Here is a 14,213-nt window from a genome sequence, read left to right as displayed (position 1 = left end):
ACGCATGTCAGTGCATTTTTAATGAATATTTCATCAAAGGGACGGATGCTTTTGGGTGAGAAACATCAGTCCTGTTACCAATGGCAACAAACATTTCGGAAAAAGAGGAAAGAGGAAAATGAATGCTCAGAAAAACAACCAGGCAAATTGGCAATTAAGGTTACGGGAATTTTGTTATTTTTATATATTACAGAAATATATATCATTTATAACACAATATGCACAAATATAAACGATCCTCTTTTCTAATCACCACCGGTTTTAAACCATGAAATCATGCATAAGCCGTATTTTAATTCCTTACAGTGAATTACTTGATTGCATAATGCATGTTAGAGCAAATATGATTTTCAGCAGCAGATAGGGATCCACTGACCTGCGTACCGAGCAGAGCTGACCTGGAAACCTCACACAGTTGAGCAAATATAACAAAGGTATTATCTGCCAACAGGACATAGTGCTGATCAGGGTTGACCCAAAGGCCAACACCCCCACCTTTACCGCACACAGTGATTTAAATGACTGAATAATGTATTTGTGACTCGCAGAAATATTTTAAAGACCATATTTTAAACCACTCAGAGCAGGTTCATCAGTGAGACAGGGCTCAGTTGTTTTGGCTTGGACATCTTCTGGAGACACACAGCAGGAGCTCAGCTTGCATGTTCTCGGTCAGTCGTTCATATGGAAATGACTTTGCCTTCGTAGGGCTCTCTGGTCACGGCTGTAGGTTTCCCCACCTGCAGGCAGAACACAAAGCAGAAAGAAAGGTGAAGTGACTTTTTGTGTGCAGTTCCTCATCAGGATCCGGTCGCTGCCAATTTCAACAAAAAAGTTTTTCCACAGTCTGTCCAGTGTCCACTTTGTTTCATTTATGATGCACAACTTAGGAACGAGAAATGATAGATTTGCATTATTAGTTAATACATTTAACCCAAGCTAATATTAGAGAAGGGCTCATTAACTCATTCACTGTTCCCTATGGTTCAACTCAAAAACTAAAGAGTAAACATGATACGTTCTGTTTTTCTGTTTCTCGGCAGTGACATGCTTAAACCTGTTTTTTTTTTTTTTTGGCCACTTAACGGGAACCAGAAACTGTCAACACAACATATTATCTCCTTTTAGGTCGATATAGCAAACTTGTCAGCAAACAATTACCTATTTACACATCAGAGAGACAGACAGATACAGCAGACATACAGCAACATTAACATTTACTTTGAGTTGTGTTCCTGGCCACCTGATGAAAGAAAGTCCAATATTCACTCTGCTTTTAGCTGGTTTTATCTCCACTGAGGGCTGCGCCTGTGGTTTTTAGAGCTTCACTCTGACTTGCTAAAACGCATCTTAGAGCTGAGGGGAGCTGCAGACTTGGATAAGATAGCTATGTGTGACAAACATACGAAGAATTCTCACCTATCTGTTCTTTGTTTTTTCAAAAAATCGCACTGTTATTTCTCGAATAAAATGGCTGGGAGTGATTCTGCACACAGCCGTGAAGAACATGGTTTACAAGCTGGGGTGTTATTTTTCTAGTATTGAAACTTGTGGGGCTCGACTGACCTGCTCCCTTTGCTTGACTCTTTTGTAAACAAACTCAGAGAAGGGTTTTCTGTGGATGAATCGGCCCTGTCCCGGAGACACCTTCAGCTGCCCCGCCTCATAGACCACTTCGCCTCTGGAGATGGTGATGACAGGGACACCGTGGCACTCCATGCCCTCGAAGATGTTGTAGTCCACAGCCTGGTGGTGGGTCTTGGCTGATATCTTCCTGCCAAGACACAAAGATACGACCACAGGTTTTTTGTAAACAGCTGAAGAATACTACTTCAGCGCCAAAGTTCCCGATCACATGCAGCCTGTGTGGTGAGTGAGGTAATCACCGCATGCTATCTGAATACCAGGCTGAAAGAAAACAAAACACAAACCTATTGTGAAGTCCCAATGCATTCTGTTCTAATCTGCAGCTGATTGAATCAGGCCAAGATGTACTCATACACAGCATCAAGTTACTGCGGCTCACTTACTCTGCAGCAGCAAGCAATATAATGGATTATTTATATAACATTTACTCGTGTGATGCTCCCTTCTCTAAAAAGCTTACTAAGCACATAACCCAGGCTTCTTTTAGTCAATAAAAATGCACCTCAACATTTTCAGTGCTGCTTATCACATTACTGTGGCATCCATCTACAGGCTGCTGCATGAGCACTACCACATAATAATGCAGCACAGTCAGGATCCTGATATAACAAAAGTGTCTGCGCAGGCTGGAGTGGGAGACTGAATATGAATGAGTTTTTGATGAAGAGATGCAAGATAGAAATCACTTTCAGGTTCTCACCCAAACACATTGAGCTGCACTACGCTAATGCTCTGCTCTCCAACCACATACAAACAGTGCTGAAATGTAACTAAAGAAGTATTGTCATGTTAGATATACGTCTACTCCACTACATTTATCCAACAGCTGTAGTTACCTCTTATCTTGCATATGGTATCTATATATGTGACATATGATGAGCTTGTAAAATGCAGTTATAACAGTAAAAGGCTGCTCTCTGCATTCGTAATAATAATCCAATAAGATAACAATATACCACTGACAAGGAGCATGTGCCAGCCTAATAGCCTAGCATGTATAGTTTATTTTTGACACTTGAAATGTACATTTTTCTGATCTTCATACACTGTATGTCTGTATTTCTACTTAAGGTTTTGAATACAGGACTTTTTGATTTATTGTTACATTGCGACTTTTACTTAAACCTTCAAAAACTGATTTTTTTTGGCCACTTGGGGACAAAATGAAAAAGCTTGGAACCCGACACTGAGATGTTAAACCTTTTAGATTGATATCTGTAACTTGTCAACAAATAGTGGCCACACATCCAGCAGGTAGGAGGCGACATTAGCATTCGTCTGGGGTTGTGCTTCTGTCCAACTGGCAAATTAAGTCCAATATTTTCTCTCCTGAGAAAAAAAAAAACTGACCTTTTTTTTTTTTTTATCTGCTGAATGCTGCCCAATGTTCACTAGCTTGTCACTAAGTTTATGTGTCTGCTGTGTGGTGCTGGGCAGGTAGTGTACAGTGGGTTATGTCTGCTCCAACTAAACAACACTAAAAAAAAAGCTTTGAGCCCGAACAGCGATCTTGCAGTGAGAAAAATCAAAACAACGAGCTGAGAGATGATGGAACTGTGGAGTCAGTTGATAGTTCTCTATCACTACATGTGTTCCCTCTCATATACAAGCAGACGTTTGATCCATTTGATAAAAATATTGACTACTGCCAAGAGCTTCTTCAGTAGTGTAGGTAACACTTTCCTTTAAGTCCCCCAATTTAGCTTTTATAAGCAACATACAAACACAAACATCACAATATAATGTACTAGTAGATATTTTTAAGTGTTTATGAATGTTCAGTTTTCTCTCATGAGGAACTATTTTATATTATTAGGGTTCATTCTCCAGCCTCCAATTACTGATACACACAAATACATTCTTATTCCTGCATACAACTACATTATAGTGTGTTAGAAAATATTTATTAAATGTTTATACTCTGCAAATGTTATATACTGAAAATGTCAAAATCTCTTAAGAGGGAAAGTCAATTAAAACACTTTGGCTCTCCACAGCACAGATTGATGATGTTTTAACATATAAAATCATATCTGACTGAAAGACTAAATCACTGGGGAACAGTGAAATATATCTGACTCAGACACTTGAAACATTGCCTTCTTTTCACCCATTCACATGTGCACATTTCCTGTTGATGTGTAAAGCCAGACACCATGCTTAGTGTGCACTGACAAAAACAAGATGTGCCCTCATTATTCAAGCAGCCCAATTACAGGACACAAGGCAACTGACTGAGCTTCGTAGGCATCTCTGGTTATGCAACTGTTTGTAGCCCCTGGTCCCGGATGTTATGAAGCGACACTTGCACTGAGGGCAATTAATTACGCAGTTTCACAGATGAATTCCCGGCTGCAGCAAATCAAACATGGGGTGCTCTCATGCTTGAAAGGCATTGTAACATCCGCAGACTTGCACAGAGACAGAACACACACATAAAGGGTGAAGCAGACAGGTGATGTCCAGGGATGACAAGCCTGAGGATTGTGCACTGTAAACTCCGGCCTCGCACGAGATCCTCCTGTGTTACCAGTGAACTCATTTACACCGGGAGGCAATGTGTTCTTCTCCAACTCACATCAGCGGTTAGTGACTTCCCTGAGGAGCTCAGCCCAGATTCTCCAGCAAATATGAGCAGTGCAGCGCCGTTCTGGGTTATGTAAGTCTGAATGTGCTACAGTATGCAAAGCTACTGGAATACAAACTGTCCTCTGTACCTGTGCATCTGTGCATGTGCTCCACAGTGCCGCATCCACTCCATATGACGATCAGTTATCTCATGATCAGTTATCATACTCTGCGTCCGTTCCTGAAAATAGGCTCAACACTGTGCGTTCTGCACTACGGAAATCGGTTTAGCTCCCACATAAACTATTCGTCATCTTCAAGATCCTCACCATGCGTCCCACTGACGCTGTGTGAATCTCCCTTATGTAAGTGTGTTCAAATCCTTCCCCAAAAAGTAACCAACAACCAAAAATGATTCATCATTCCAACAGTCTCTCTTGATGAATGTGTGAACTGTGTTACGCTTTAATTTGCAGCTATAGATAAGTGATGACATACTCTGACTTTTGGATGGAACAGAGACGTAATCAGCTTATGCGCATATGTGTGTGTGTGTGTGTGTGTGTGTGTGTGTGTGTGTTGCAGTGGCACAAGATGAAAGATACATCACTTCTCTTTTTAGTTGCCTGTATCTATAGCCTGCATGATTTAATGCTTAGCTTAAAAACCTTATCTTATTTAACTGAGCGCCTGACACCCTGCAGACATGCTTTCAAGTTTGCCCAGTGTTTCAGCAGCACCATCTGCAGTTGAAGCTGCTGATAGCACTGGGAGAGATATCTGACTTCATGTGGAGAGATAAGAGAGCGTTACAGTCATGTGCATTTTTAAACTGTCCACAGAGTCCGAGAGCTGCCTTTTCCTGCCGTATTTTAAAAGCTTTCTCCCAGTCTGCTGAATGGCCCGAGTCGGGGTCCTCACCTTGTCAACTTGGGGTCCCATATAACCACATCAGCATCCGAGTTCTTGGCGATACGGCCTTTCTGCGGGTAGAAGTTGAAGATTTTTGCTGCGTTGCTGCTGGTGACAGCCACAAATCGATTCTCGTCCATTTTGCCGCTGTGCTGAGGAGAGGAAACGCACAAAGCACCAGCTCTGAGTGAATGACAACAATATACGGAATTAGCAGACAAAAGGTCAGTGCTTAACTGTGCAGCGAGTAACTCATTTCTGCCAAAAATGTCATATAATGTGTGATTTGTAAGCACTGTTGCATGTGGGAAATCTTTCCAGTGGCCTTGGGGTGGCTGGGCTGAAACACCGTCTTCGCAACAATGGCAATAAAATGCAACGTCTGCACTCTGCAGCTCCGAGAGTTTATTGCCTTTTCTGTTTGTATTATAGAAAAACTGAAAAAGAAACTGGTATTTCAGCTAAAACAAATATGGGAAGAGTAGAATAATTAGATGTCATTCATTTAAACAGGGTAAATGCATTCTTAGTCTGACATTAAACTTTATGATATAAACTCATGTATGTAGATGGCACACTATGGATATGTGTGTGTATATATATATGTATATATATATGTATATATATATATATATATATATATAGGGTCCCAAGGCATCACAAATCTTCCTGATTTGGGCCCCACACTGTATAATTTGAACTGATTTTGTGTCTAAATTATTCATTTAATCCCAAAATTGGCCTCATTACACGATGAGTAATCAGCCTCGGCTGTGCATCACAGTCAGAAGTATCAAGCTGACGTAAGATACGTGGAATCAGGGACTTTTAAGTTAAAAATAAATGAATTTCTTTATGTTGTCATTTGCCCTCTTTCATGAATCTTTTTATTCAGCCAACTGCCAAATCATTGCAAACTGTGTAATTGCTTGGATAATGACAGGAAGCTGCATAATGGCCCTGCTCCACTGCAGTTCAGACTTCCACCGGTGCAGACTTAAATCTCAGTAATGAACAACGTCTGATAACGAGCAGTTACATTATTATTAGGACCTACCACTCCTTTCTCCCAGATGACAGACATCCTGTCCTCCACGCCGTTCACTCCGTTGGGGATCTTGGTGAAGTCATCTTTGCCCAGGGCCTTCTGGCACACGGAGAAGGTGCAGTTGTCTGTTCCTGTCACACTGAGATCATCACTAGCACAAATGAAAGAGAAATAAATGAATGAATGACTGAATGAATGACAGAGTTGATGCTAAAATAAATAAATAATGACAACACAGTTAGTCATTCTTGAGACCCAGACTTTATGCTAATGAATGTTTTTGCATAAATTCTAGCTCGTGTTACTCTGCCATGTCAGCTTCAGCCTCTTCTCCTCCGTCTCACCTCCACAGTCTCACAGAAAACAATCGCTCAGAAACATAAAGTACAAATTACAGCAATCAATTAAAACAAAATGTGGGCCTAATTAATTGACGTATTTGAGTTTGAGTATATGATTTCATGTTGTTCAATTCTTTTACATCATTATTGTTTTGCTTTGTTACCACCACTACACTTTCAGTTCCACCTACTTGGCGAGCAGGTCCATGAGGTACCCAGGGGTGCTGGGGTCAGGTCTGAGTGGAGGACCCATGACGAAGCCAGCAGCATGGGCCCACTCTTTGTTCCAGTAGTGGGTACCATCTGTGCCCAGCCCTGCTGCAATGGGCTCTCCGAACACCACACGACCTGTAGAGAGAGAGAGGATCGAGATAAAAACATGAAGTGTCAGTTCAGTCAGGAAGACTGTCTGTATGTCTCACTCATTCACAGTTCTCTCTTTCCCTCTCTCACCCACTTCTTGTAAACAGCTGACTCCAAGCGTTTTCTGCAGCCAATCAGATTTTGCCACGATCTCAACCGGTCAATCGCGTTGTCGCTGTCAACCCTTAAAAGATGTTCTTCCCTATTCTGCTGTCAGCTGTTGTTTCGCCCTCCTCCACACTGTCCACCCCCAGTCTTCATATCCAGCACCAGGTCATCAGAGTCCACTCCACATCACATCCAGATCTCCAGCATTCTCTTCTTCCCACCACCAGTGTCCAGAGCCCTGGGGGTTTCCTACTACTACTTCGCACAGCCTCACCCCCTTTTCCAATATGATGACATTAAGGTGGGGTCTAATCGCCAAAGACTCCCACATGTTCCACCTTTCCTCTCTTGTTTTGCACATGAGAATAAATAAAAGCGATAAGTATTTGTTGACTCAGAATGAAGTCTCTCCTCATTGAACTCCTGTTGTTTGGTATTTCTCTCTGTAGCGTTTCAGAGGCTGTTCCACCAGGACAGGGATAAAAATCGAGGGAAAACGCTGAATAATTGAACTTTTAGCCATAAAAAAGGACATATATTGACAATCAGTAACAAATATGAACACTGATACCGTCCTGGCCTTTCACTGACCATGTACAGAAATCCTAACACAACACTGACACACACAAACCCATCATCTCTCACCCTTGCCCTTCTCTATTTAAACAGCAGGTGGTGGTAAGCTCACACTCACCATCTCTGCGTGCATCCGACACCACCTTGGCGGCAGATTTGCTCATGACATGGACCACATAGAGCGGGCAGTTGACAGCGTGAGCGATGGTGACGGCTCTCTGGGTGGCCTCAGCCTCCACCTCCTCTGGCCGACACAGCTCATGGCCCTCGGGCCCCGTGATGCCGAGGGCCAGCATCTTCTTAGCTCCCTGTCGGGTCGCAGCGGGAACAACAAGGCAGGAGAAAGGTTAAATGAGATGGAAGGATAAAACAGGACAGCATCTGTCCAAGCAGAGAGGAAGTGGACAGGCGAAGAGTCGGTTTGCAGGGGTTGTGGGTAAAATACAGCACATCACCAGAACCTACACAGAGACACTTTGTGTTGCTGCTCTGAACTAAAGGAACGATGAGAACACAAGCCAGCTGATTAAAGCAGTAGCTACAAACAATCCATATTCCGTAGCACACTTCCCAGTGGCAGCAAGAATCATGTTCCCCAATTTCAGAGCCATGAGTTTCTTTCCTAGCATTTGCTACTCCCTAGTGGTGAAATGCTGCCATGACATTTGAAAAAATGATTTGAAAATACAAACACATTAAGAGAAATAATAAGGCCTCTGTCATGGCAGACATTTTGACTGTCCCACTGTAGCAGGAAAAGCACAAGTGTGCATCATTACTTTGACAGAGGTGGACAAAATACTCAGCTCCATTACTTGAGTCAAAGCAAAGATCCTCCTGGTCGAATAAGACTCTAATACAAGTCAAAGTTGTTCAGTCAAAGGTTTACTTGAGTGAAGTACTGGAGCACTTTCTTTCGTTTTGTTGTATTGTTCCACAGCGCATTTTACAGAACCTCTTGACTGTGAAACAACCAACTCAATGCACTGTAGAACCTGCAGAATAGAAAGCTTGTAGAATATGATACAAAGCCAATAGAAATGGCCATGAAAAACAATTAAATCAACAAGACAGCCATTGTCGTTTTCCCATTTTCTTTTTTTTTAAGGCAGTGATGAAGTTTGGTCGCGGTAAACACAGCGAACATTTAAAATGAAAGGATGAATTTTTATTTCTAAAGCTTCAAACATGGACTCCAGATCACGTCCCTTGTGGAGAATCTTCTGCCTCATCTTCATCTAACGTCGCCATCGTTAGGACACTGACAGGTTCAAACTGAGCTGTTCAAACATGACTGATGGTGTCGGAGTTTACTGTGATTGTTTTTTCTCCTGTGAGGAACACAGCATGTGGTCTATTGCATTTACAAAATAAAAGAAGATTAATTCCGCTGACTAAAAGCTCTGCTTAAAAGTAATGAGACAATATTTGTCTTTTAAGTGTAGAGGAGTAAAAGTCAAAGCTTCAAAACAAAACAAAAATAAAACTCAAATAAAGTACAGATACTCGAAAAATATATTTAAGTACTATACTCAAGCAAGTGTACTTTGTTACTGTCCACCCCTGAACTGCTTTTGTGAATATAAAAAGGAGGAACTTGGTGAAAAAAGGTCTGTTCTTGTGACAGTTCTAATTCTCCAGGTTGAAGAATCCTGCTGGACACATCTGGTGTTTCATCATATCTTGTTCCTATTGCTACAACAGTGTCAGTGGACCTTGAATCATCTGTGGTATATATACACTGAGTTAACATGTCATATTCATTCAGACCTGTCATTGCTTTTACTGAATACTACTGAATTCTCTGTTACTATTATTGCCACAGTATTCTAGTATTCTTTTATGGGGCTTGGATCTTACACAGAGATCTGCTCAGCTGCTGTTAAACATTCACTGCTTTGACCATGAGTCCGTTTGGTGTCACTGTCCACACAGAGGAACATGATATCACATTTGCTCATACTGACCTCTGCTATCAGGTCTCCATTCTCAGCATGCACCTGAGCTATAGCTCCGATCTCCTTACACTGGCTGAAGGCAGCATAAAGCTCTGAGTCCGCCAGCATGAACACATCTTTATAGGCCATAAACATCTTGAAGGAATTCACTCCTCTCTCTTTGGCCAGAGTCTCCATTTCCTTCTTGACCTGGTGAGGAAAAAGGGTTTGGAGAAATAAATGGAGGAATATATGTGACAGTGCTGTTCACAGGAAGGCTACACACACAGCAACATAGCAGATACCTCACACCCACTGCACTCAGAGTTTGAACTGCTTCCATCTGGCTGTCGGTTCAGGGCCCCGAGGGCCAGCCGGTACATATACAAGAAGTCCTTTTATTCCCTATGTCGTACAGGCATTGAACACAACATGACTGCATCAGGGAACACTTGTTATTTTATAAGTTTTGCTCTCTGGTATTTATATAACCTGTCTCCTGCTGCCTGCTCATGTAGCTCTATGCGCGCACAGTATGTGTGTTTTTACTGTAGTTTGGGAGAAGCCAAAGACAAATTGCATGGCATTGTATATTGTTATTGTATATAGTATTTCTAATTTATCTTATTTATTTTAGATTGTATTTATATTCTTATTTTATTTCTTATTACACTTTCCCCTTGCGCTGCTCGTCTTTTGTGCTGTTGTATCAAATTTGAATTTTCTCTACGGGGGATCAAAAAAAGATACATCTTATCTTATTATCTTAAATTTTCCACTGAGGTGGACAATAAAGTCAGTCAGTCAATCAATCAATCAATCAATCAATCAATCAATCAATCGATCAATCTGAATCAATCTCTGAATAACCTTGGTTCTCATGTCTCCCTCTGAAAAAGAGAAGGAAATATAAAAAATTGGTTCCTTTAACACAACACAAATACAAATCCTTGACATCTTTATTCTTATCAGACAATTTTGTGTGGTGCCACCTCTGACCCACATGTCTTTGGAATAGTTCAAACATACAGTCCAAAAGTCAAGTGAATGGGAAAGTGATCTCGGACTTTTGGACGCCACTGTACTTGCTTGACGCTTAATTGAAGAGTCAAGCAGAGTAAAGTTTAATTATTTATTCTTATTAACAATTATGCACTCATTCACCTTGTCACTCCACCACGTGACGGCGACATGCAGCGAGTAGTCGCAGCAAACTTTGGGGTCAGCCGTCTTGCGCCAGCAGTCGTAGGCCTCCAGGAGAGACTTGCCCTTTTGGGGGATGACAAAGTCCAGGATCATTGTTGTCCCTCCTGCTAGAGCAGCCTGGTCAAACACACACACAAGAACACAAGGATATAAGTTAAAGATTAACTTGTAAAAGCTGCTGGACTGGGTGCAAAAAAAAAAAATTTAAAACAAAGATCAAATCAAGTCAAGAACTGTCTGATTTCTGTGGGATATATCGTCTGATCAGATGTTTGATCAAAGCATTATCACCATCTAACACGCTGCAGGTTTATGCTGCACGTGACGTGACATTAATAGATGATGATCAGAGTTTGAAGATCAAAGACAAATCAAGTCTACTTAACAGACTGGAGATGTAAAGAGAGTAAGATGTTAAACAACTGTTTAATTCTGTGGATGTTTTTCATTTCTCATTGCTCAACATACTGCAGTAACCTATGGCATCTTTATCAGCATTGGGCAGATTACCCAATACCAGCCTCAATCAGATAATACCACAAACACAATTGTTTTGTAAACCTATATCAGTGCAGACCAGTCAAGCACTGAGCAACACTGACCCTTGATCAGTGGACGAGTGAGTTCTGGTTAGAAAGTTTTCATTCAGTATTTTATCTGCCAGATAACTTTCTAACACAGAGCAGAGCAGCCCTGCAAGGAGAGCCTGATATAAATCTGATAAAGTTGACAAGTTTAGATTGAGAGCGATGGTCATTATTGAGGCTGTAGTTTACGCTGTTGTTGTTGCTAAGTGTTGTTGATCTGCTGTGACTGCAACACATTTCTAATCACATCATGTTGCAGTGTTGTGACCGATGCGTTCAGACAGCGACGCTCTGGCCTCTGTAGCTGCTTCATGTTGCTCTCACACTTCAATTATAAAACATGTGATTGTCACACTTCTAATAAAGCTGACACACACTGACTGGTGTTTGGACTGATAGGACTCGCCGGTGGAGCTGCCCGTTCAACAGTTACTTGACTGACTCTGAGGGAAAGCAGTATGTCCAAGGTCCTTTGTTCAATGAATATATCTCCTTTCATTATTGTGCAGTTTGCAGTTTCAGAATGTTAATACAAAAATATCTAATAAATTATGATTCAGATTAAGACTTTATTTACCATTGGGAGGAAATTAACAAGATTTTCAAAAATATAAAATCAGCCCCACCTTTACACCTTTACCAGCTGCAACATGAAAGTGAAGTACACGTTAATGCATGAGTAACAACACACTGTTTTGTAATGGAACAGTCAATTAAAACTTTTCCTTTTGGCTCTTAAAGTGTATTTTCATGACAACATTTTTTTTTTTACTCAGAATGTTGAATGCATGACTTTGACTTGTAAAAAGAGCATTTCTATTTATAGACATGATATTGTTAACTTTGCATCTATTGTTTGTTTCAGTTGTTACAGTGACAAATCAATAGGAAGCAAAACTATTAACTGGGAAGTACCACAACAGAACCACTGTGTCCTGGGCTATTCCATAATCTTTTAGTTGTGCAAGCAGCATGAAAAGTCAACAACATGTCTGAATAAAATTACTTGAAGCCAGCCAGTGTCATCCACCTCCCATAATTGATAGGATGCATGTTTTTATATATGCATGTCATATATAATGTGAAGGTTTTGATATGGTTAAGTGTTTCGGTTTTGAAACTTAGAATAAATATTTTTAGGCCCACTGATAGATAAGTCAATCCAGCAAAATAAAGTAGTTAAATGAACTTAAAGTTAATAACTGCAGTAGTGAGTAAATGAGGAAGAGAGACCTCTCAAGCTTCCGGCATATCCCCTGTCTGTCTGTGTCCGACTTGACGCACTGAACTGCGTCAGGACCCCAGCCTTCTCTATCTTACGCGATGTAATTAAAATGTCTCCACCTTAGTTCCGATGTGGAAGTCATCCACCGCCTTGGTGCCCATGAACGCCAGCTCCATGTGCGTGTGCGTGTCGATGCCGCCTGGGATCACCAGCTTATCGGTGGCATCGATAACTCGCGCTCCCGCTGGGATCAGAAGATTCAGTCCAACTTCAACTATTTTCCCATTTTCAATGTAGACGTCGCCGATCACGGAGCAGTCTTCATTCACAACTTTGCCTCCTTTTATCAAGATCCCGCTGGGCTCCATTCCCGCTGTGCACAACTGAGAGAGGGTTCAGAATAAAGGATCAAAGAGCCGGAGTTTGTGCGAACGTGAGAGGAAAGCTGCAGATGCGCACTGACGCTCGACTGTCTGTGCAGACACTGGTGTGCAGAAAGTTTACAGAGGCGCAGAGCAGCTCCAAAGTTCATGAGTTATACGCGTTCACAGACTGCTGCCGCCTCCTGCAATGTAGAAAAACAGTGTGAGGCCCCGCCCGTGTCGCTGATTTATACAATGCCACTGCAAGATACTGATCGAAAATACCTCATCAACACCATAACGATTCCCAAAGATTTGCAGTAACTTGGCATCTGCATATTGTCTTCACTTGGTTTCACTTCCCTTCCCCACCGAGATGACGTCATGTAGCCTACAGTTCCCACCACACAGGCAACACCAAACCTGGCTCCAGGTCAGCTTGTGCTGTGTGATTAAACCTCATAGGAACAATATAACCGGAAATAACTGAGGTCTTAACACTACATGTTGAGACAGGGCTCCCTTACAAGAGATGTCTCAACATCCCTCGTTATCTCAGCTGATATTGTCCTTTAGTGGCGCTTTTTCACAAACGGAAAAATGATCAAAAGGCAAAACACAACATATACTCTAGAATATTATCAGGACAGGATTTTTTCTTCAAACTTGTAGCTGAGCTGGAAATATTTCAACATCACTGTTTTTTTTCTTCTTTTGTTTTGGCTGCTTGTCCAAAGCAATATTAACCAATAGCTGCTTCTAACACAAGTGACATTTCAAAATGTGTAAACTGGTGCTTTTAATTGTGTAAAAGGTCCAAGGGCAGAACTTAAAACATTAGTCATTCAAGTACCAAATACACTTGCATGTACTGACATAATATTTTCTAATGCTACATTTTGTCTAAGATCAATAGTAGATGATCATCCCCTGTAACCAGGCACGACGCCCAAAGTACCAGGGTCAAAGTTCCATTAGCATAATAGGGCTACACTTTATTTGGATAGTCCATCCACAGAGTGTTTAGATTTTACTTATCGTTGTTGAACAGTCTAATGTTCAATTAATGTTGAAAAATGTATGTAATATTTAACCATCAATTAGTAAAGCATTCAGTTATTAGCATCAGGGTGAGGTTGAGGGTAGTGGAACTGCTGAATTGTTTAATCTCAACTCATAAACATCTGTCATAACATGTGCATTTCCTTATTATTAAATGTTTGGTGTTTGAGTAAACATGTCAGTACTTGTTTCCTGGGTGATATACACCCATAGATACAAAAAAATAATGGCCGTCGTTAGGTGATTTCGAATCAACTGTTGAGGTATTGTC

General features: G+C 41.2%; 1 protein-coding gene across 1 annotated transcript; it reads right to left on the bottom strand.

Moving 5' to 3' along the window:
* dpys (dihydropyrimidinase) lies at nt 1-13,109 on the bottom strand. Its single transcript, XM_022753553.1, has 9 exons — nt 12,638-13,109; nt 10,665-10,823; nt 9,531-9,710; nt 7,682-7,871; nt 6,708-6,864; nt 6,185-6,326; nt 5,137-5,279; nt 1,567-1,774; nt 1-740 (listed from the first exon to the last, which is right to left on the bottom strand). Exons 1-9 carry the CDS (start codon nt 12,884-12,886, stop codon nt 681-683), a joined length of 1,488 nt encoding a protein of 495 aa, XP_022609274.1. The 5' UTR covers nt 12,887-13,109; the 3' UTR covers nt 1-680.
* Nucleotides 13,110-14,213: the final 1,104 nt, after the last annotated feature.

Source organism: Seriola dumerili, unplaced genomic scaffold (assembly GCF_002260705.1).
Source record: "Seriola dumerili isolate Sdu_G_001 unplaced genomic scaffold, Sdu_1.0 BDQW01000191.1, whole genome shotgun sequence".
Lineage (NCBI taxonomy): Eukaryota > Metazoa > Chordata > Actinopteri > Carangiformes > Carangidae > Seriola > Seriola dumerili.
Note: the sequence above shows the minus strand (reverse complement) of the source record. Positions and strands in the feature narration are given on the sequence as shown.

What these genes read in the sequence shown, in the direction of transcription:
- dpys (XM_022753553.1), bottom strand. Translation starts at nt 12,886, where the DNA reads ATGGAGCCCAGCGGGATCTTGATAAAAGGAGGCAAAGTTGTGAATGAA. An exon ending in TCACGTGGTGGAGTGACAAG is followed by an intron (nt 9,711 to 10,664) that starts GTGAATGAGTGC and finishes TTTCCTCACCAG; the next exon opens with GTCAAGAAGGAAATGGAGAC. An exon ending in GAGTCAAGCAAAGGGAGCAG is followed by an intron (nt 741 to 1,566) that starts GTCAGTCGAGCC and finishes TTCTGCCTGCAG; the next exon opens with GTGGGGAAACCTACAGCCGT.